Genomic DNA, 25,425 nt, shown 5'->3' on the forward strand with positions numbered 1-25,425 from the left:
CCTTTGAGGTATGAAAACGAGTCTTACCTTGGCTTCACATTTGCGGTGACATGACAGACGACAAACTGAAATGAAAAAAAGAGAAATGGTATTTTAATTAAGAATATATAATTATATATATATATATATATATATATATATATATATATATAATTTAGAAAACATGAAAAATATACATAGTAAGTGTCTGTTATTGTTTATCGCATAAAAGCATGACAGCAACCTTCCAAATGTAGGTAAACCATTGAAATAACTTTAGATCTTAAGGAACCCCTTTCTATAATAACTATATACACAGCTCACAGTATATTAGCATGGTGGTCAGTAAAAAGAATGCTTCTTATATTGGTGGCCATTGGAAAAAATGTCATGATGATCGCTGATGTGAGGTAAACCCACCTGAGAGGTACCCACCGGAGTGGCTTAAGGAACCTCTAGCAATCCCAGGAGGAACCTTGGTTAAGAAACACTGTATTACAGTATATCTAAAGTCAACATTGTGAATAGCATAAGGAAGGATAAGCATCCCCAACATGTTTTAATTGGAAGGCCCATCACCTCTCGGTTTACAGTATCCTAATAATTACTTTCATCAGGACAATCATTCCTTTTTGATGGTATATAAGGGATCAAGGACAGCCACTTGGCCATATAGTAGCACCCTGGCCCCTTCTGCCTTATAAAAATGGCAAGAAAGCTTTGAGTTCTGGTGAGCCCTCCTTCTTACCAGCATCAGTACAAGCGTCCCAGGACCTCATCCATGCTGGATCACTACATGACTGACAGCTAATGGGGAGTTCTGAAGCCCAAGCAGTGGGATTTTTCCCACTGATCCTTCTTGCTACCTTCTCCATAGATCTGAACAGGCATCCTGTCTGTGCAGCGATCATTCACAAAAAAATAGTTTAAGCAACAGTTGCTAACCATCTGTAGAATGTTTTAGGCAGGATGCTTACTATTTCAAGTGGTTGGGTCAATTACATATACCATGCAAAAAAAAAATCATGTATTAAATAAATGAGAATTATTTTAGTAAAAAATCCAGCTTGGTAGGTAGAGTCATAGGTTGCCAACTTTGCTGCTGACACTGCAGGGGCTCTAAAGGTCGGCAATTGGGCTGAAATATTCAGTTGTTCAAATGACTGCTGTATGAGCTATGAAGTTCCTACCTGTTGTATTCAATGGCAGCTTTGCTTTCTCGGGAATCCAAATTTTCTTGGCAAGAGCTCAATACCTTCCCACTGAGCAATAGTTCCAGTAACATAACAATTCTAAATTCTTGTTCAGTCTGTGTCTATATACAGGCAGGAACAGACAAGACACAGGCCACCTACTTACTCTGCCTCCTGATCTGCAATAAGTAGGAAGCATCCAGATAAAGAGCTTTAGCAGCACTACCCCATCTGCAGGTACAGATCCCATTTCAATATATTAAAAAGCATCTATACCCGAGAATGAAAATGTCAAATATTGCAGATTACCGGTCCTTAGATGTGGTGGCATCATTAAATTTCAGGATTTTTTTTTTATTTTCACCTTCCAGTAATACACTGTCCTTAGGGTCACAACACTCACTCACTCATTATATAATTATTAATAATAATAATAATTATAATAATACACAGGATTTATATAGTGCCAACATATTACGCAGCGCTATACATTAAATTGGGGTTGCAAATGACAGACAGATACAGACAGTGACACAGGAGGAGAGGACTCTGCCCCGAAGTGCTTATGTTGTCAACCTTTGTTGTCTTTCAAATTTCTTCTACAAATGCATCCCCCTCTTCCCCCTCCTTCATAACCCACCAATGCATGCAACCAATGTTTTTTAAAGTTTGGTAGGGAAAGGATCAGATTTTTAAGGACATCTGGATCCCAAACAAATTGTTCCCACTCGTTGCAAAATTGTCTGCACACAGTCCGATAGCTGACAAATGCCAACAGATCTTTTAATCTCTAAAATAGTTTGTGAGTATTGCAATAACGCATGTAATTCTTTAATTAACAATGCACAAATGCACTAGTACACTTCAATACTATTCATTCTTAATGACACCATGAATACAATGCAGCACGCACTACATTTGTGTTCCACATTTGCCATTCTATTGAATGGGCTAACGCAGCGCATTACAATATGCACAGCACCCTATATGCATTTGGTAAAATACACCATGTTCCAAGGATTGGCCCCAAAGGCATTAGAATCAATCATCTCAATATGCAGTTAGTTAATCCAAAATATGGTTAACAAATAGTATAAAAAAAACTATAATGCTAAAATGAAAATATTCAGCAGGGCATTTCTAAAAATATGTTATAAAGCAATTTGATGTATCAACTTACTCATGAAACCCCCTCTACCCTCCCCACCCAAATAAAAATTGGCACCACCCAATCCTGTTTCAAACTTTAAACATCTAATGAAAACACAGTTTGGGGAGAATTGAAGATTTTCCACGAAAGTCCCAATAATTGCGGCCTCCCTGGCCAGTCAGAGTGCTGTGCTGTGCAGACAGGGGAGCTGGGTGTACAATCCATTCATTGTGCCCGCTCCGCTTTACACACCTGGCCAAACGTGGGGAGATTTAGCACAGGAAGTAACACGTTTGGGTTAGGTTGGGCTCCGATCACCTTTCATGACAAGCCAGGCTCTGCGGCAAACAGCCCCCTTCTCACACACAAGCTGCAGAGCGGGCGCCAGCAATTATAGGGGTACCTTGTACGTGGCATTATCCAACTTCCTGCAATTTTAGAAACTAGCCCTGGAACAGACGGACCAATTCCACGAAACATGGGACATGTTGTTACCTCGTTCCTCCGTAGAAAAACTACACCTTAATGTTATTAAATCTGAACTGGTAACCTGAATAAACTTTCAGAAATTTCTTTAAAGTAACTTTAAGAGACTTTATACGTTTGGTTGCTTGTTGCTTTATATTTTGACATCAGAATATAGCTGGGTTTTAAAATAAAGGCAACAGAGACTGTTGATCCAGGGAACAACTGATTGCCTCATGGGTTAGGAAGGAATTTTTCCCCGTTAGAGCAAACAGAACCAGGGCTTATAAGGGTTTTTTTTTGCCTTCCTCTGGATAAACTATGTCTATGGGGTTGTATCTGGGATATGTTGATGCTGGTTAAAACAAAGTCAGATTTAACGTGCACATTTTATATTTTGTTAATTTGCAAAGTAATGCACTGAAAAACTGCGGTGCCATTCAGTTTAATTACCATGGCATCACATTGCACATTTGTTTCATCAGATCACAACACACAGATGTAGAACATTTGTGCATTGCCATGCATGGCTTTCATAGAGAAGGTGCAAATCCATTAAAATGTTCCTGTGGTGTTAGTATTATTATTACACAGTATTTATATGCCGCTGACATATTATGCAGCACTTTACAAAGTCCATAGTCATGTCACTAGCTGTCCCTCAAAGGGGCTCACAATCTAATGTCCCTACCATAGTCATATGTCTTTAATACAGTCTAAAGTCAATTTTGGGGCGAAGCCAATTAACCAAACTACATGTTTTTGGAATGTGGGAGGTAACCCACACAAACACAGGGAAAACCTGCAAACTTCAGAGATTCGAACCCGGGACCAAGGGCTGCAAAGCCCAGAGTGCTAGCCACTGAGCCACCATGCTGCCCATTAGTAGCCCATTGAAAACATGCATAATGTACCACAATTGTATGAATTTTGGTTACCTAAAAAAAAAATACTGTGTATTTATATATATATATATATATATATATATATATATATATATATAAATAAATTTATATATATATAACACAGTATATACACATACAGTTTGTATATATATTATATACATATACAAGGGATTATGGTTAGTATTAGCAATGGCTTAACTGCCATTATAATGAGGAATGATCCAGGTGCAGAAGAAGCACACATATACAATGACAGTCTTTTAATCATCCTAATGTGTATTTAAAGTGCTTGACTCTATTCCAAACCAAAAAAATGCTTTTTTAAAACACTTAAAGGACTTTTATACACAAACTTATCTTATTGCATCAACACATCAAATGCTGATCATCAGGTTCCTGTTTACTTCAATTGTGAAGGATGGAGGGTGCTTTTGATATGATATGCATTGCCCTAGTGTGAATGTAGCAAATCCTGTTGAGATTCATTTGCATTGAAGGGCAGCACAGTGGCTCAGTGGTTAGTACTGTGGCCTTTGCAGCGCTAGATCCCAGGTTCGAATCTCAGGCAGGACACTATCTGCATGGAGTTTGCAGGTTCTCTCCGTGTCTGCGTGGGTATTCTCCAGGTACTCTGTACATCCCAAAAAAAACATCCAGTTAGGTTAACTGGCTTCCCCTCTAAAATTGACCTCACACTACCTCAATGACATATGACTATGGTAGGGACATTAGATTGTGAGCCCCTTTGAGGGACAGTTAGTGACACGACTATGGACTTTGTACAGTGCTGCATATTATGATGGTGCTATATAAATACTGTGTAATATTAATTTTATTAACTGAACATAAATGCTGAGATTTGAATGTAAATGTAAATGTTCCTGTGTTGTTGCATTCAAATGCAAATATAGCATTTGACAACAGTGCTGTATATACCACAAGAACTATACTGTATATTCTCATTTTATTTTTTTTTTGCAGTATTAGTCATGTCAAATTCCTTAAAAAAGGACTAATAAATTTCACAGGTCTCTAAGGTGAGCGACCACCATGTACAACCCTTCCCATATAACTCGTTCCAACTGGGGCAGAAATGACAAATGGCCAATGAGTCAGACCAAGGTACTCCAGAAAACATTGCAACCTCTTTCAGGAAACCCGTGTCATGTCCGTTCTGATAAGGCAGGTGGAATGGCCGTCATGTCCTTCTGGTCTGCATTAGTGGCTCGGTGGCTACTGAATAGCGTGTATGTGAAATATGTGAATTAGCCCTGTGACGTAAAGCCAGACGCCAGGAAATTCTTCACATATACAGCAGAAGAGAGAGAGCTGCATGGCCATAATAGCAGCTGTAATTGAATCACAACATTCCACTTAATCAAAGGAAATAGGAAAGGGGGGGAGGGGGTAAGGATGAGTCCAAAATGTTGCATTAACCCCACTGTTGCCAGTTCTATGTAGTAATTTTGTACAGACAGGAGATGCCCCACACCACAGAGCTGGTACAAATCACATAATGAACCTCTGGGGATCCTCAAGACTAAATCTTAACGTGAATGCATTGATCCTTGTCCAGTACTACTATACCAAACCTGTGCAAAAACAGGCCCTCAATGGTATCTTGCAGCACAGGTGGGTGTTTAATATATTCATAAAGCAGAGGAAAAGCTTAGAGCTAATTCTTCCACAACTGTAGCTACAATATGGAACCAAGGAAGATGCCACTTTGTTGAATGTAATACACTACACTTTGTATACAACAAATTCACCAGTGACAATGAATCCTAAGAGTAACCTCCAAGCTTTTGGCTTTCTTTGGACCTTTTAGGCATCTTTCCATATGACAGGATATTAATTTTAATTAATACTAGGCCTTATTATTTCTAAGAGTGGAACTCCAGCATCACATTAATTTTTATCCTGAAGATTCTTACTTTTTGTTTCAGAATCATAACTTTAATGTTGTTATACACCGTACAACTGCAAAATAAAATATGCAACCAAGGAGTTATAACAGGCACGCTTTTACACGTAATTTATATCAGTTCATAAAAAAACTCCCTATCCATCCAATACTGGCCTAGCCAGTCTGTCAGATTTTAAAACTCATTGTGGCCCCTGAGCCAGAAAGTTTACCCACCCCAATAATTCCCAAACTAAAGCATATATTTTTTTATCATAATGCTAATTAAATTCTTCTCTCTTCTACCTAGTCCACATACCGAGTAGGATGAAACTATACTTATTGAGCCATACCTTTTATAATAATCCTAACTCATACACTTAGAACATTTTGCTATAAGACACCCCTGCACCATTTGGTTTAAAGGGTCTCAATTGCTACTCTGTGACTATAAGAAACTAACATGGTTTACATTTGATGAGCAATATAGTAGAAACAATACTCTAATACTGGGTAGGGCCTCACTTTATTCTTAGAATGGTCATAAATTCTTTATGGGATATTTTCCACATTCCATAAACATTCTTTAAGGACTTTGATCCATAGAAACAAGTTGCAATTTTTGCAAGTTTGTTAGTTGTACATTCAGCATATCTGCTATTTTACCAAACCTCAATGTTTTATTGGATTTGTGCAAGAAGTCAGGATCGGTCTATATAGTTTCCATCTTTGACTGTCCAGTTTTAGAGATCATTTGTTGCCTGAAGCCTCTATCTTCTGTTCTTCTAAAAAGATTAGAGCCCAACATGGTTTTCAGTTGGTGTTTTCCATACTCCTGAATATTTGGTTGGTTGTGCTTTCTGAGATGCTCTGCAGCCTACAGTTGTAGCGAGTGGTAGCCTATCTGTCAGATGGGACCAATGTACTCATTTCCTTTCCCACCAAGAGATTATTGTACATGAAGATCCCAGGTAATCAGCTGTTACAGAAATACCCAAATCAGCCCACTTTGCACCAACCACGCTACAGACAAAATCACTAAGAAAAAAAAATGCTGCTGTTTGATGGGAACTGTAACTGAAACTGCAGACCTATATCTACATTTATATATGCATTAGACTATTTGTGCATGATTGGCTGTTTAAATAATTGCATGAATAAGTAGGTGTACACAGCCGTAAAGGACAGGTTCTCTTTACAAAACTGCCCTGATAATCATAGCGAAATCCCCAATGTCCAGCAAAAAAATGTAACACACAACAGCTTTACAAGAGATTTTAGGGGGCGTGCAGTGAAATAATGCAAAGTTCATTGTTGTGCTTCCTCAGTACTTGTTAGGTGGGGTCGCTGTTTCCTTTCCGTTTGCCATTAACGAGGTAACAATCTGTTCGATCAACAACAAAAGCCAGGGAAATTCTCGCTGACATCGTCCTGCAACTGCAGGAGTTCTCAGTCTCCCTCTGTATTTCTCATTTATTTTGTTTTCTGGATATCTTTGTGTTCAGTATGGACAGCAGTTACAATATTCACTCCCTGCTACATTCACACAATCAGACATTTGTAGGGATTAGCAGAGTGAAATCAATTTTACAGTAAAAATACCAATTTTGCATTAGCAAAACTTCACGGAAAAGTAAACTTTATATTTTTATCGTTCAGCTACTGCGACAAAACTTGCTGAACATAAAAAAGTTTAGGATGGACAATGTGCAGCTACACAAATAGTTGCGGCTCTGACCAACAAGCAATGGGAACATTGCTTACCGGGCACTTCCCTTCCAACATAACTTCGATATTGGACTAAAACCGAGAAAACTTCAAGAACTTTGGCCTAGCCCAGTGCAAATTGAGTTTGGGCAGATTCACCTATCTTTATTTGGGACACTAACTAATGAGCTGGTTACATCTTCCACTTTTCAAAAACTTCTACAATAGCCAAATAAACCTATAAACTCAACCCATGAGACAATGTTAGGGAATGGACCCTTCCCTACTCAATCTCTAATACTTCACAATCTTGTAAACCTGCACAATCACTTCATGAGATGCCAATGAATTGCATGATTGGGAACAAGAGAATATAAAGAGAACAGGTTTTCATGGTGATTAGAAAAAGTATATATTGTTGAAATGGGAGGGTATAGTTTTGATAGAAACAAATAATAGATTGGTACAGGGCCCATTAATAAGTCATAGGTACAGGAAACTCTATCTATATACAAAACTCCAGATACAAAAATCATTTGTGTCTCTCTGGGGTAAATTGAGACCAAAGTAGAGAGTAGTTGTATAGATTCCAGGGCTTGACACTTTTCAGTTACTGCCGACAGTGGTAGAATACAGAAATTCACAGGATAAATCTAAAAATGGTACAAAGCAGGGTTGATTCTTAGATATCGCCTATGGTTGGTTGCAGAGGGTTAAGGGTGTTGCTGGTTTTGTGGCCGCTAGGTATAAAAAAAGACTGAAAAATACTTATTAATGAGTCCTGGACCATTATATTGTTTCTTTTTATCAAAACTACACCTTAACATTGTAATTTATTTGTTGACATTTCAACAATATATGCTTTTTCCAATTGCTGAAAAAAATATTCTCTCTTTATTATCTCTTGTTCTCGATCATGTACATATACATGAGGGGTTGGCTACCACCAATTATATTACAGAAAGAGGTATGACTATCTTTAAAAATGCCAACGAATTGTCTAGGTGGTTAGCTGGGATTTGTAGTTCCCCCCAAAAAGTAGAAAGTCAAACTGGGTTCTACTAAATGTACAGTGTAGGGTTTCTCAACCAGGTTGCTGGAGGTTCCTTGAGTAATGAGCAGTTTGTGCCTCTCAGGTCAGTTTATGTGACGTGAAAATCTTTTTGGCTATCTGTAAGGGTGACATTCTTCTCACTGGCCAGCAATGTAAGGGACATTCTTCCTTCTAATATACTGTGATCTGTGGATATAGTAATTATAGCAGGGGGTCCATAAACACCTGAAAGTTCCCCTATGTTAAAATATCAAGAAAGGTTGCCTTGGAAGAATAGTCGGGAACTTGCCAGGCCCAATTTGCCCAGAACTTTATAGCCAATAACCAGCAGGTTACAAATGGTTAAGGGTTGAGGTCACCATCTGGCCACAGCAAGACAGCCCGGACAAATGGCGTTATCAGACCCGTCAGGTGCACTGCGCCATCCACTCCACTTTCCGACCTTTCACTGGAGAGGAAAAGTCCATTTAGACTGTGACAATACGAATTTCCTCTCCGCCCCACGGGGACTCACAGTCCGGAACATGGGCCAAGGAGAGGAAAGAAACATTGAGGATTCAGCCTGAGCAGGAAAAGAGATTTAAAGCAAAAGTATCACTGACATTCCTGCGATGTTTACATCGCTGACCACATTTAATCAGCTGCCCCGCCAATCGTCACTGAGGTCACATCTTGTACAAGTCTGGCTGATGCTCCACACTCAAACCAGAGCTAAATTTAGACACCCCAGAAGCACAATGGCCCTTTCACCGGCCGCAGCTTGATACACTGCAGTTGGGTGGAGCGGGCAAAAATTTACAGTAAGAGGCCAATTATACAAAGCTGGAGGAATGCAGGTCTGAAAGGTAGCCATGTGTGCGCAACAAACACAATCCAACCAGAGGAGCACTACTGCAAAAAAAGGGGCATTGATACAGACACAGCAGGGCCCACTTATGGGCAGAGACACAGAAAATAAATTGTACATTCAGGAAAAGCAAAAGATTCATCGGGCATACTGATAGAATGGCTTATAGACAATCCAATTTACCAAGTCACATTTCTCTGGTAGAATTAGAGAGCGTTTAAAGTCAAACCTGTCAAACCTTTTTTTATTATTATTGCATGGCTTATTGAGTGGTTTAAACATGTTTTTTTTTGGAGTTTGCGTTTGTGGAAAGAACACCCAGCATTCTCAGCTAGGCGATTCACCTGGCATATATTTGCAACAGGCACTGTTAGAAACGGAGGTACAAGCAAAATAAAAATACTGCTATTCAATGTAAATACTTGAAAATATTTCATTTTATAGGTTATTATTTTTAAACATTTTTATTCTTATTTATTTTTATATTTATTTTGTAATTTATTTTCAATTAATTTGCAGTTTTCTATTCACTGAATACTAGTGAATGGATGGGCTGCAAACTAAGTGATGCCACTGGTCTCTTAGGCTACATTCTCAGTGATGTCACTGATCTCCAGTGAATGGATTGGCTGCATTCTCAGTGATGTCACTGGTCTCCAGTGAATGGATTGGCTGCATTCTCAGTGATGTCACTGGTCTCCAGTGTCTCCAGTGAATGGATTGGCTGCATTCTCAGTGATGTCACTGGTCTCCAGTGAATGGATTGGCTGCATTCTCAGTGATGTCACTGGTCTCCAGTGAATGGATTGGTTACATTCTCAGTGATGTCACTGATCTTCAGTGAATGGATTGGCTGCATTCTCAGTGATGTCACTGGTCCACAGTGATTGGATTGGCTGCATTCTCAGTGATGTCACTGGGCTCTAGTGAATGGATAGGGTGCATTTTTAGGGATGTCACTGGTCTCCAGTGAATGGATTGGCTGCATTCTCAGTGATGTCACTGGTCTATAGTGAATGGATTGGCTGCATTCTCGGTGATGTCACTGGTCTATAGTGAATGGATAGGCTATATTCTCAGTGATGTCACTGGTCTATACTGAATGGTTAGGCTGCATTCTCAGTGATGTCACTGGTCTCTAGTGAATGGATTGGTTACATTCTCAGTGATGTCACTGATCTCCAGTGAATGGATTGGCTGCATTCTCAGTGATCTCACTGGTCCACAGTGAACGGATTGGTTGCATTCTCAGTGATGTCACTGGGCTCTAGTGAATGGATAGGCTGCATTTTTAGTGATGTCACTGGTCTCCAGTGAATGGATAGGCTGCATTCTCAGTGATGTCACTGGTCTATAGTGAATGGATAGGCTGCATATTCAGTAATGTCACTGGTCTCTAATGCTTAAATAGGCTTCACTCTAGGCTAGGTGATGTTACCGAGCCATTCGGCTGCCTGTTATGGAACACTATTTTAATATAAAATGTGACTCCATAAAACATATTAGCAACATATCCATGAATAAATCTGACCATGAAGACAGTTCTGGCAGCCCGGTCTGGCAGAGGAAGGGTTACACAATGGATGCAGTTGAGCAGGCCATAAAGGGCGATGCAGAGCACACTCGCAGCTCGGCTGCTTCCAGGCCTTGTTTGGAAGTGCTGAGCCGGATTTATAAACAAAGCTGGAGAATATATTTCTCCTGCCAGGTTTTTCCCTTTCCCCATCACATTCCTCCAACTCTGGAGTCATTATGCAGATTTACAGAACTCATTTTATTCCCCGTCCCTCTCCACTCACCCCTGGGGCCTTTTGCCCTGTGCCCTTCAGTGAATTGGGGCAAACGTCCAAATATGATCTAGTTTCTCACCAAAATGCTGAAAATATTCAGCTTATATAACATTACCAATCCAAACCTTAATTCACAAATTTTTGTTTATTTACTAAAATATCCTAATTGTTCAGAAAAGCACATCTATTTTTAAAGTTTTTTTTAAAGCTGTCTTTTAGCTCCAGGCAGTAATTTTGCCCAGGCTAAGCTGATGCCATCAGTCTGCTGCAGGCAGGAGGCATTTTCTCAGTCCCTTCTACTCCAGTGATCACACTGCAACACTGTCACTGAAGCCGACCATCAGCCAATGGAAATGCTGGCCTCTGTGTACCACAACAACAGACTGGTGATTTCCCTTTTTAACCACCTAGCCGGTATGCCCGTACGAAGGTCGGGCAAAAAAAAATGGCTAGGATGGTTAACCCCGTAATTTTGTCACATCCTTACCTCCATGGTCCCGCTGTGCACATCCAGCGGGACCATGGAGGTAAGGATTCCAGCGTCGTTTTCCTATTCCAGCGTCGTCCTCCGTCCATCGTCGTCCGTCGATCTCCCTCTCCAGCGTCGGGTGCCAGCGGGACCGGTAAGATGCCGGCCGGTATCTTGTGTTCCGCTGCCCGGCATCTTGCGTTCTGCCGCCCGGCCGGCTGAACACAAGATCCCGGCCGGCTGAACACAAGATACCGGCCGGCATCTTACCTGGTCCCGCTGATCGTCCACGTCCGTCTTCGTCCAGCGCCGGATGATCTCTGCAGGGAGAAGCCGTCCGGCGGAGAAAAAAAACCGGAAGGCTTCTCCCTGCGTGCGTAATGACGTCGGCGCGTGTGCGGGAAATTCAAATAGAAACTCATTCATTCATTTTGTATTGGATTCAATACAAACTCCTGTATTCAATCCAATACAAAATAATTCAAATAAATACAAAGTTTGTAATTGGTAAATTCAAACTGTCATTTTGTATTGGATTGAAATGCCATTGAAAAAAATAAAATAAAAGTAAATAACTTGGAAATTCAAATTTATATTTTGTATTTGATTGGATACAAACTTGCGTATCCAATCCAATACAAAAAATAAAAAAAAAGTAAATAACTTGGAAATTCAAATTTATATTTTGTATTTGATTGGATACAAACTTGCGTATCCAATCCAATACAAAATAATATAAAATTAATACAAAGTACATAACTGGTAAATTCAAACGCTCATTTTGTATTGGATTGAATACAAACTCCGGTATCCAATCCAATACAAAAAAATAAAAAAAAATAAAAGTAAATACATTTTTTATATTCATATTATCTACTAGAACCCCTGTTCGGACATATTTCTGTAAGTTACAGGTCTACAATTTAAAAAAAAAGTTTCATGAAAAACAGTGGATCACTTTTGGTACAGAAATCTAGACCTCAGTGTAACGCTCAGGTGGTTAATGTCAACTCTGAGCCCATTGTTAGGGTAAACTGAAGCAGCTTTACCATTGGCTGGAGGTTGTAAGAAGGCTGCTTTGCCCACTGTATACCTTAATAATGCTACAATAATTTCCCAATTTCTATCCCTATTGGATGGCTTTGATACATGTTTGCTGTATATTAGAAAATGTAAACTTTTCCTGCGACTTTAATAAGTTGTTACGTGTCAAAAGCCCGAAAATACGGAACACAAGCAGCCAGGCGAGGTGCATTTCCCAATGACCTCCTAAATGAAAGTCATTTACCCACTTGCAGAATTTTCCGGCTAAAAAGTTCCAGGACAGCCAGAACCCGAGGGAGCGTAAAATAAATTTCCAGTCACTGGCCAATCCCTTTCACCTGCTTTTACCTGTTCTGTGCTGTCCTCCCCACATCCGGCTCAATACTGATCTCTGCAGGGAGTCCGGTATTTGCCTGTGTAGAGGTGACCCTGCTCGGGGAGTAGAGAATGCAAGTCATGTGACCCCGGCATTGTTTCTGTATCAGCTGACCCTGCCATAAGTCACCTTTGTTTGTGTCAGCACCAGAATGCAGTAACATGTGATCACCCAACGTGGACAATACAATCTGCAAGAGGGAGAAAACCACGTGGGATAGTTTAATCCCAGACTGCTGAGCAACTTAACCTCTTCTTGGTAGCCACTTCATTCTGGTGCAAAGGAACTGATTGGCCATCAAAGGTCAAACTGTTTTAGAAGCAAGGGATCATATGCTTATTAAACCAGTGTGCTACTGCAACTGCATGGCATTATGGTGCTATTCATTTGGAGCAGTATTCAAACTCACCTCTATATCTCTGCAATGCAAAAAAAAGGTGTATTGCAGCCTATTCATTTGCATGCCCAAATATAAAAAAGGTCAGCTGTGGTGCAATGCTGTATAATGTAAATAAGCCTTGAAATGCAAGTGTACATTTTTTGAAGCCCCACCCCTACCTAAAGCTCCTTCTATACCTTTCTATATAAATTATAATATTTCTATGTGCAAGCATTTATTCTGCAGGCTGGACAGTCATGTGACCTCACAGATTCTAATTCCTTTTACTGGGTGGGAGAGGTGGGTGGTCCTTATATCTGGTTAGAACAATGCTCATGCTATGTAATGGTGTTTGGGCATCGGACTGTGCAGAAGTACTGGAAGCCTATGCCAGTGTGATGGCACTGCCCAAAGGGGTGGATTATGACAGCCAGGGCATAAAGAGAATTAGAGACAGCCTGGAAGAGGACTCGTGTCAGACTATGGAAAGAAAAACTGCACTGGAGAGCGAAAGAGTATTGCAATTTTACTAAACAACTTCATTAAAATAAAAAGTTGGACATGGGCTATAAAGTGCAGAGCTTTCTGGATCATTGGCCCACAACAAATATGGAAATCAAAGATTTTGCTTGTCCCCTGACTCTTCAGGTCGGTATTTTTGTTCCTAAAATCATAAGATAATCTCACTCTCGATGTATTTTGCCTTGTGGCTACTTTATACTTGCCAAAACATACAGCGGTCAGCTGGGCACGCTTCCTAGTGGCAAGGCTCTGACCTATGCCATTGGCTTACTAGTAGGGCTGAGGCCCTGGCCAAATGCAACGGGTTCATTTATAACATTAGAACACCATGCAAATTACAATGGTTGGATAAATAAAATAAATGTCATTGTATCGTGTGACCAATGTGTTATATCCCTGTTCTGAGCAATGAGCAACCTGCAGCAAATCTTTCACAGAGAAACAGCACCACCTAGTGATAAGAAGTGGTGATACATCACTATTTATTGTAGCCATTTTTTTAAAATACATTTTTACATTTTCACCATTATTTTGTATTGAGTGGCATCGAAGTGATGCAGATCTCATGCATGTTCTTTACAGCCACATCTTGTCTACATGCACTCCAGTGATGACGGCATGCTTGTAAATCCAAATTGATTTTTACAATTATTGATTTGTATTATAAAGCCTGACAGTCGACCAACATTTTGTATGGCTGCTGAGATCAATTAGACCACGGATGTCTATAGAAAACTTGCAAATCTGGATTTCTACTCAGAGCTGTTCTCCAGCCAAAAAAATAAATAAATAAATATTAGCTGATCTGTAATTAATAATACACTGTAATACATTCAATTATTTAAAAGAAAAATACAAGCCATAAGTATCCAAATTTCACCAGCTTCCCGCAGTCCCTGCATGAGCAGGACTGGACTGTGAGCCCATCACTGTGCTGCTTCTCCCTTCCCTGCCCAGTTATAGGCTTGGAGAAAATTATCTGGACTCAGAGGAAGTGGATTGAATCATGTTGGCTTCCAGACTCGGGGCATCTCGTGGCAGAAAAAGTTACTACAAGGAAATCTCTGGTTAGGTGTGAATATTGCAAAAAAATTAAAAAACAACTTTTTTTATTTACTTTTTAATGGCCTGTTCATTATTATCCTAATATTTTGGGCTATGGTTCTGCTATAAAGAGAAACTGTTTCAAGACTAAAGGCAAATTCTAAACACACATTAAAAAAGCTTTAAGCCCTCGCTGATCTAAGTAATGCAGGCACTTTGGATGAATTCATCTGCAAATTGAAACCACAGCCAATAAGATCAACGCTCCCCCCCCACCATAATTTCTATGGTTGCAGATGTAAAACACGAGTGGTTTAAGTGCAACCACTTACTCCATTCACTCACAACAAGTCGACAATAAAAAACTGACTTAAAAAAAAGCTACTATACAATAAATACAGAAAACCGAACATAAAAAACTAACAAAAAGACACTAATCACTGATGTGGAATTGTTGCCAATATTAGCCAATCAGATTTAAGCTTTCAACTGATGGGGAAAGGATAGTGGAAATGTGATTGGTTGCCGTGGACAACATCCCAGCTGTGCGCTTGTTCCCCAGTTTTAATAAACCGACTCCAAATTGAGCGTGCCATACCTGTAACATGTGCAGGTGTTTGTACACAGCCACGCCCACTGCAGGTAACACACCTGAACTCTGACCGTCTCGAAGCACTTGTTAAGTTAGGGGGCCCCAAGAAAGCTGGCGCTGCTCCCTATCAGCTAGCGATAGGCAATTTCCTGCTCTGTACACAATCTGGAAGCTGTAGTCACTGATAATATTATTATACCAGAACAGTGTGTGTGTGTGACCCCAGCACTTCGCTCACTTCCTCTGTGACAAATCACAATCTGCTTACAATGTGTCATTCATGCTGGGTGCTAGCTGCTTTCTCTGGCGCCATTGATGTGTCTGAGGTCTTTCTGCCCATCACTTACCTCTCGTATTCACGATGTCTGTGTACCTGATACTGATTGTTATTATTCTAATAGATACATTGTAACAAATTGTATATTCTATTATTAAAGAGAACCTGTCACCAACTTCAAAAATGCAGGAAGAATTAAAATATCTGACGTGCTTTTTTTTCCCAAAAACATTTTTTTATTATGCAATTATAAAATATGTCTTTGGGAACTGATACTCTGTAAAGCATTAATTGCTTACCACAGCTCCCTCGCTTATTTATTCTGTAATTACCCAGTATGGAAAACTACTAAAAGTAATTCAATAAAATGCAAAAAAATGATTTTTTTCATTCCTTTTTTACAGGGCAGTTGGGGATGTCATGCAGTTGCAAGGACACCAGTTAGACCTTTCAGACAGATTCTCATTGTGGGGGAGCATTGAAATGAATATTATCAGATCCAGAGACAGACAAAACAAGGTGCAAAACGTGCTGATGCACAAGGGCCTGGGACCCTCCTCAACCAGGTCAATTGGGCATTTCTGCACAAGGGCCCATTGTTGGCTACATCTGCCACTGATCAGATATTCTCCCCTGCATGAGATCATCCTTAGATCCCATTTCACCTTTTCTGGAGAAGCTGCAAATTATCAGAGAATTGTATGGACTCACCGCGACATGCACTCCCCTCCCTGGTGATCGCCTGCTTGCACACGCTACATGACTTCACCTTCTTAAAATTCTTTATCTTGAATGTGTGGCAGTTCTGTCCCTCCAGGTCTTCAGGCTGTGAAAGTGAAAACAAGGGTCAGTATTTATGAACACGGTGTCCTTTCACTTCCTCCTTTATTTTTGATAAATAGACAGTGTACCAAAAAAGAACATATATAATATAATTAAAGGGGAGCCCAGAGGAGTCACATGGGGTCACCCACAGGCCTCTTCTGTTGCTCAGAGATGGTGGGGTGGTATGGTGCAGTTTCATGATCTAAGCATGCCAATTCTGTGAATTTAAGTGTTCCCACCTATATATATAACAACGTTTGAGAAATGAAGAACTATGTAACAGCAAATAGCTAATAAAAAGTCAAAGTCATGAAAAAAAAAGCACAGAAGTAGCACAAAGTTTCATAAACTTTCCAGTGACTGTAGCGCAGTCTCTATATTGGCCTGAAGAGGGCAGCAAAGCACCTCCAACAACAGGTACAGCGCACAATGAACCAAGAACAAGCACACATGTGCTCAGAGTTGCACACCTGAGATCAGGCTCAAAGGTAACCCTGTAGACTTTAACATTCCCTGCCTTGACATTCATTGTGAATGTCAAATAAATTGGAATGTGTGTCGCTCTAATGCAAAGCAAACAGAGGAGCACACTGTAGGCAGGGTCTTTGTTGGAAGCCAAGACCCCAGCACTGCTCTTCCTAAAGCTACCTGGAATGACTGATACGCTTTAAAAAAAGAGGCAGTGACTTGTCTACTTGTAATTTATAATATTTTAAGGAAAAGTGCACATTTTGGTTTAGTTGGCACAGGGGTTTTAATAACCCCTCCAGTAAAATTCCAGAAATCTTCACTGTGCAGCCCTGAAAGTCAATGCACATACTTACCTGATCCTCTTCTTGCTATGCATTAGCTCCTTTTTCTCATATGGGTGGGGAACGAATGGGGTCCAGTATGGAAATTCCTATTGCAAAGGCTGGGCCATGTGAAGATCATGGGAGCAGTGGGGAAAGTATATGGCAAGGTGAGGGGTGGGGGATAATTTTATAAGAGGATTATCGTAAAGGTACAATTATTCTTTAAAGTATTAATGGCATTTCAAACAAAGTACAGTTAGGCCCCAGTTAGATCTATGATAATAAAACGTTAATACACACACATTATTGCATGTTATGTCATGCTGCATTCAAGCAGCACATCCAAAAGGTGCTAAAGAAAAAAAAGAAAAGGCACAAAACTTTGTTTTCCCAATGCCACATACATAACGCAGTCACATGTGATGCAGCAAGTTAAAATACAGGTGTGCTGCCTAAGGTACACTGGGGTATAATTCAGAATAAATGGCAATAATGGGACAATGCATGTTACTGGCACTGGGGTAAATGCAAAAATGATACGTGCACTTTGTTTAAAAATGCCCTTATCCTTTAAAAACTACACACTCAGAAAACTCTCTGAAATAATAATATACATGTATGGGAAACTTAAATGACTTACAGAAGAAATACTGGAATACTTTACAACCAGAGGTCACCTGAGGTCTAATTGTTACTTCTCCCTCAGTTGCCTAACCTCATAAAATGTCTTCTAGCAGCTAAGTGTGCTTAAGTTTTAAATAAAAAGAACCCTATAGCTTATTGTATCCCTCTATGAACCACAGAGTTCTGTCTAGTTGTTCCGTCTATACTTGTTCTGCTCATCAGAAGTTGAAGTGTAAGGGCAGATTCACATCTTCCTCGGGATCCAGTGGTCCCACGTGGCCCCCCAGCAGCTGGCAACTTGCCAGCCACTCCTTAAGAACACCTAAAAAACCAGCATCTGCACATTTGACAGCTGGTGGTACCACGGTACTGGTACCAATTAATGTTGCCCTAATCATTCCCTATGTAGCTGTTGCAGGAAGATACCACCATGTATCGTCCCCCGAGAGGCATCGGTTCCTGGCATGAGGAAGCCATAAATGCACCACAGCCTCAGTGCCAATGTGAACCTGGCTTGTAAGTGGTTCTTGTATGTTTCCATGTCATTTTCCCATGATGCTGCCCCAGTTTTAGAGTATACACCCAAAAATATTGGGCAATATGTGTGTTAAGGTTCTCATCCATCCAGGCCATGGTAGATCCAATAGAAGTTGTTCACATTCAAAATGTCTCTAAATGGGAATATGAGAAAACAGTAAGAAAACTTGTGGATTCCAGGAACCACTTCCACTACGACCTCAGAAGAAGGTTTAGTTGACCTGAATAAATAAGAACCTTCACAGACATATGAGAACATTTTGGGGTGGATACTCTAAAACTGGTATAGGTCTTGGTCAATCAATACAGAGGTTGGGGGACAGCATGGGGGACCAGGACGGTGAAAGGGTCAAACTTAGGTGACTTCTGATTCTTAAACTGAGGAAAGTAAAACTAATACAGAAGATTATATAGATAATACAATAGGAGTAGAAGATAAATATAATGATTTAGATATATCTGAATGATATTCAGATTTTTGCACAATTGCAGTAGCAACTGGTTCTCTTAAAGTTCTAAAGTGCAAGGAATGGTAGCTAAGAGGTTAACCAGCGTGTGGTTTGCATAGAGGTTTTCCTAGGAAATCTCTCCTGGACCAAAGCCCAACATTGAGTTGTATTGTTCCCGCCTGTTGGGATTTTATTCAATGAAACTTCTCCAGACTCAGGAGGGGTCATCAGAATAAGTAAAAAAAAAAAGGGACAGACCCGCCCTAGCCCCCCATCATCCCCCTCCTCGTTGGCCGCTTTCCTTCTTCCGCTGCCCTGTAGTCTGCGACCACCCAAGTGTTCTGGTCCTGATTATCCTTATTATTGACATCTGGATCCCAGCTGAGAAGTGAAGGAGCTTTCAGGATAGGAGAAGGTGAAAGCTGAGAGAAACAAGCATTGATCGCTAGCTACGGGCCTGCATATTACATACAGCCCCAAGGGGCATTACAAATTACAAAACAAAAAAAAAAAATTTATTTTGCTGAACTTTTCTGCATTTCATTATAATTTTTTAAATATAGGCCAATATTCAATGAATTTGGATCCAAGCTATTCTAAAAATTTGAATACAAAAGAGTAAACTATAACAAAGACTAAAAAAAAGAAAATTCCCCAGCTAGAAAAAACTTCCTCGTCTGATGGAAATAACAGATTACACCAAGTGTAAGGCGGTGAAAATTTAACAGCGTGATTGATCTGTAGAATAGATTGTGTTGGATTATTTATTTACTGAAGGACTACAATTGCCCAGAGTAGCTTTACAAATGGACAAACATTTTTAAATTTCTCATGGCAAAACTGAATATGCTCCTATGTGCTTGCATCATGATCCCCGGTGTGTTGGGGTGTCTTTTTAATGCATGACGGCAGATAAAAAATGCATGATGAAACATAACCCCAAACGTCACTCCTGCACTCAGCAGGGGTTAAACAAGGATCCTTTCTTGTGTCCCTGAAGACAAACTGCGTCATGTTGCACCCATCATGTCCGAGGCCGCTCTGTATTTTTACAGCTGGGGTTTGACTGACAGCTCCCAGCATGTTCACAATAAAACACACTGCCCGCATGCCATAAGTGGACCCCATAACAAAATCCAGGAGGGTTCAATGTCTGAGTATAGATAATAAATGTGATGTGTTATGATCACTGACCCCCCAGTGAGACCAAAACACTCTTTAGAATTCTGGCTTAAGATTTGACAGGGGTGAAAATCTTTTATGGGAGAATGAGAAAGGCAAATCCAAACATATGACGATGCATTTAATGAATGGATAGTGGAAGCATGTGGTCATGTTTTTTTATTTTAATCATTTCTAACAATATTGTTTATAAAACAAAAAAAGGTTTATTTTTATACCAGCAAAAGTGTGCTCTGAGGAGTGGAATTGTGCAGAAAAAGGGGACATTAAGGAGTAGAAAATGAATGAAGGTGTTATGTGATAGGATGATATAAAAGGCTTTGAATTTTGGTTCATTGAATTAATGTTTTAAAATGAATTCTGCAATATATTAGTTGAATGGAAAGTGATTCGAAGGCCGGCTGAGGGTTGTGAGATATGTCCATCAGTGTGGCTTGCTGGGGTTGGGGAGTGATATAGAATCAGAATTATTGTGTTCGGATATTCAGAAATCTGACCTATGCTATTGTGAATGTCTGGGCCACCAAGAAGGAATACACAAAGTTAGCATTTTAAACTTAGGAGAGATTGAAGGCATAAAAGAGAATATGAGTCTACGCTGTGGGTAAGGAGTGTCAGAATGGGGCTCCTTCTATATATGTGTGATCGCCACTGATGTGTTCAGAGTACTCTCTGTGTAAACCAACAAAAAAGCTTTCCTGGATATATATTCTTTTTGTACAAGATCGTTACTATTTGTGATGGGTTTTCCCATCAAGAGTTCTTCTGAAGAAGAACAGGGGGTAGCCAAGAAACGTGTCATGAACAGATGGGTGTGTTGAAGATTATAATGACATCACAATGTACTAATGCCTATATTGTTTTAAATAAATTATATTCTTGTAACCAATTGCGGTCTTAAATTAAGATGCCTTTTAAGTCCCAAAAGCATTGTTTCTATTTCTAGAATGTAATAAAAGTGAATTTTTAATTGAATAATGCTCTTACTGAAAAGTTTTTACACACGTGTGATTTATGCATCGCTTGTACCTGGAAGCATTGTGTCATGTTAAGCTGGCACCATTACGTGTATCTGGCAACAAATTAACTTTTCATCTCATGAGATCAATATTGGTTATTATTTGCATTAAATAGCTATTGTTAGTCAAGCACGCACAAGTCTTATGTCTAGTAGTCTAAAAATTATGTATCATACATAAAAACTGGAACTCATAAAGAGTTAGAAAAAAAAACTGCCGAAAATTAAAAGAAAAAAAAGTATGAAGCAGGTGACTCCCAAAGGCCCATCCAGTCCTAAAGATTTAACCCAACCCACATATAACAGCACTGTAGCCCAAAGACTGGCAATTCAGATGCCGACCACTGGATTGTGGGGGGTACATGAGTCCTGTGCACCTCCATACCAACAATTACCAGGATTTCCTACAGCAGAGTCCTCTTCTCCTCCTGGGTCACTGTCTGTATCTGTCTGGTATTTGCAACTCCTATTTAATGTAACATGTTGCGTAACATGTTGGCACTATATAAATCCTGTTTACTAATAATAATAAAATTATAGGTAGATGAGGGCAGGAGCACTTGGAAGCATGCATGGTATTCCTTACTACTTAAGTAGGTATGTTTCTTTCTCCTGTATATGGAAGACATATTGTAGATTTGCTTTATTAATCTAGGGTTCAGACTGGGACAATCCTCACATATAATAATATAAATACAGCTACAGCTAATGATATGCAAATGTCTAAAAGTTGGTGGATATCCAACTTATGGCCAAAAAGATAAGAACCCCTCCAAATTACCGATTTCAGCTGTCTCCAATGAAGGATCCTAGTAATACTCCGTCATACAAAGACATTTTAGACAATTGTGCCCTTCCAAAGTTGTGGTACCATTTTGGTGTCGGCTCTTTTTTGCTCTAAAATGACCGGACCCCTATGTACCAAGCCAGCTCCATTAAGCTATAGTGAGACCAGTCTGATGTGGGGCAACTTGAGTGTCCTGTACAAAGCCCTGACCCAACCTTTTGGATGAATTGAAACACCTATCGTGACCCAGGTCTTCTTATCCAACATCAGTACCCAACCTCATGCTCAATGGGCACACTCCAAAATCTTGGTGAAGGTCTTTCCAATAGAATGGAGGCTGTTAGAACCACAAAGGGGTCCAACTTTATTTTAACACTAATGGTTTTGGAATGGGACACCCAACAAGCTCCTATAGGTCTGATGGTCCGGATTCTACAAACCTTTGGCCATATACTGTAGTGTTGTATCTCCAGGGCTACTTTCACATTCCAAAACATTCTTGTAAATATGAAATATTCATCTGTAATACCCAGCAAACAATACACTGAAATATGTGCCTGTGGGGCACAGTGTGGTCCTGGTAATAAGGTGAACATGGACTTTGAAAGGGAATTCTGGGGCAATTGTTTATCATGAAAGGTTTTGGACTTCATAGTAAAATGTGGAATTTTCCGTCTCAGTAAGTTGCAACCATTCTGGAGCGTTTGATGTGAAAAACACCAACTTTTGAGCTGATCTATAAAATCGTTCCATGCTGACCTCCGGCTCCACAGCTTTTAAATAGCTGAAATGGAGACGAGATGGTGAGATTACGCACCTGTATCTAAACCCTCTGGAGGGGAAAATGGATTTTACTGTGGAATGATCAAAACAGAGCCAAAAGTTTTCATCATTTTTTTTCTTTTTTAGGCAACAGCAGAAACACGCAGAATAAATAGCCCTTTTCTTGAGCTGTGCGGCTGGTTGAAAGGCTAACTTTTTAAAACTGGGGAAATTAGGATTTAAGCTTTTGTGTGATCATTGCTACTCGGCTCTGAACCGGGAGAAAAATAATCAATCAATATAATCAAAATCTTTTATTGTTTGTTAGTTGCTGTGGTTTAGTGGAGTGGGTGGGAATAGGCACATATTGTCCTGTGGTATCGTTACTGTACGGCATGTTGAATAATTCCTTAAATGGACAGCCGATTGGTTTAAAAAATGACTGAACTTTTCTGAAACACAAAGGGAAATCTACAAATTTTGAACATATGGTGCAGAATTGGAAAATCTGATTTTGTGTTTGTTATTACTAAATTCATTTAAAAATTTAAAAACAAAAATCAGACTGTCTTATGTAGCTGCCGAAGACCCACTGAGTTCTCTCTGCATGGTGTATCAGCTTTGTGATTGGAGGAGAGCTGATTATATGGTTTTGATTGGTCACATGGCAGGGCTCTCTTCCCGACGTTCATATATTTTCAATAGGCCTCAATGGCTTCAGAGTCCTGAAGCCGATGGAGTGCAGAATCCATTTGTAAATCATACTGTTGGAGCTTTTTAAGTGTCCCCCTCATTTCCAAATGCCCAAACAGCCCTGATGAAGTGATGAAGATTCCCCCGAAAGGCATTGTAATGCACCTCTAATATTATCCTTGCTGGGGAGATATCATAATGACGACACCAGAAATGAAAATTTAAATATAACCTATGACTAAAAGTCCAATAAAAATTACCTGCCTCCTCGGGGTCTATGCCACACCTCGGACAGCCAATAGAGAACGAATGGTGGTAGTAGGTAGTTCAAATAGCCGCTGTAAAATGTGCAAAGGCTGGTTCTTTAAACCTGAACTAAATTTACACTTTTAAAAATCCAGAATCAGGTTGGTCATTATTGCAGAAAGGGACAGGAGATGTTCCTCCTGCATTAATCCCTCCTACCTACCTGAACGCTGGGCCGCCATTATGGGAGGGACAATGGCCCTTATTTATGAAAGCTCTCCAAGGCTGGAGAGAATACAGTTTCAGAAGTGAAGCTGGGTGATCCAACAACCTGAAATGTTCCATGTTTTCTGGATCACCCAGCTTCACTTCTGAAAATATATTCTCTCCAGCCTTTGAGATCTTTAATAAATCAGGGGCAATGGGTACCACTTTTGCAATGTTGAAACTTTTAGACATAGGGAGAGGGCCCATCTGCTATGGGGCCCAGTAATCCCAGCTGCAGGTATGTGGCAAGAAGTTGAGCTGCGTATGTGCAGCGTCAGTTTTGGTTGCATGGATGCCTGGCAATCCTGGCTGCACCTGTGTGTGCCGGCAAGGAATGAACTCTGGAACAGTTATCCTTATCCTGGCCAATCAAGATATACAGGAAGAAAGAAGAAGATAATGATGCCTTAATATTGTGGGTTTAGTTCCACTTTAAGAACCAGTGCAGCTGACAAGGTGCCCACCACTGGGATGCCACAGATCTGAACTTAGCTTACAGCTGATCTTCAAGTTCTGGAACATTGCCGATCCTCACCTATAGTGACTCTTTAATTCCACGGATTGCGCATGTCCTCATCATCTGCTTCAATTTTCTTGCCATTTCCCTAAATGGTTGTATAAAATGTCATTTTGCTGCAGCACAAGTAATTAGCACTGTTGTGTAAACACTCCCCGCTCTAAGTAATTGCTGCTGCAGCAGTGTTTAGACACAGCAATGACTTGTTATGCGAGGGGGTGATAATGATATGCTGATTGCATTGTTACAGCTGTGTTTAATGAAGACGCAATTAACAGGGAGGCTTTTGACTGCAGCTAAGCCTGGGATAAACTGCTATTGACACAACTGCCAGAACAATATAGCTGGGCTTGGGGTTTACTGACAACACCCTAAGGGGCGCTCCCCAGAATTTGCCCATATTTGGACCTGCAGATTAGCAAACTATGCGCTGGCTAAAATTAATTTCTTGCTGCTTTTAAAAAAATGAGGAGAGAGTCTGAACGTTGAGGCAATGAGAGGCTTGTTTACGCTGTGTCTGCTCCAGGGCTTGAATTCATGTGATCAGCTGGTAAAAATAATCAGATCAAATGGAAAGCAAGACTTGCAGAGAAATATGAAATATAAGAAGAATAAAATAGGAATAGTTCATTAAAAAGGTTCATAAAATAGTTTTGCAGCAATATTCACCAGACACCTACAATACCGTTTTTAATCACTAGATGTCGCTAATCTCATGATTAACATCATGCAACCCAATTCTTCTGAGCCCAGCCTGATTGGAAGATTACTACCATGGGTGCACTAAAGCAATGCCCAGGGAAAAAAATTACTGCGCTGGTGCAAAATGTGGCTACTTGTTGTCTCCACCAGGGGTGCTTTGTGACGGGGTATGTCAACACCACAGCACAATCAGGAAACGTTGTCACTCCCCTGTGTTGTCTCCATCAGAAGCCCATGTGACTGGTGACAACAAGTGAATATTTCAACACCAGCATGGTCCAGTGTTGTCACCATGAGTAATCCCATGCTGAGAAATGCCGTTGTAT

The 25,425-nt window shown here is 40.1% G+C and overlaps 1 protein-coding gene across 5 annotated transcripts in view; it reads right to left on the bottom strand.

Annotated features, from left to right (window-relative positions):
- The window catches only part of TNS1 (tensin 1), a 271,239-nt gene that overhangs the window by 177,808 nt on the left and 68,006 nt on the right, over nucleotides 1–25,425 (bottom strand). For all 5 annotated transcript variants that reach the window (XM_072417966.1, XM_072417968.1, XM_072417970.1 and 2 more), the window contains exons 2-3: nucleotides 16,408–16,522; nucleotides 28–65 (exon numbers count right to left, since the gene is read on the bottom strand). In XM_072417966.1, the coding sequence (XP_072274067.1) occupies nucleotides 28–65; nucleotides 16,408–16,522 (153 nt within the window). The remainder of the gene's footprint in view (nucleotides 1–27; nucleotides 66–16,407; nucleotides 16,523–25,425) is intronic.

The sequence above is a fragment of the Pyxicephalus adspersus genome, chromosome 7 (assembly GCF_032062135.1).
Source record: "Pyxicephalus adspersus chromosome 7, UCB_Pads_2.0, whole genome shotgun sequence".
NCBI lineage: Eukaryota > Metazoa > Chordata > Amphibia > Anura > Pyxicephalidae > Pyxicephalus > Pyxicephalus adspersus.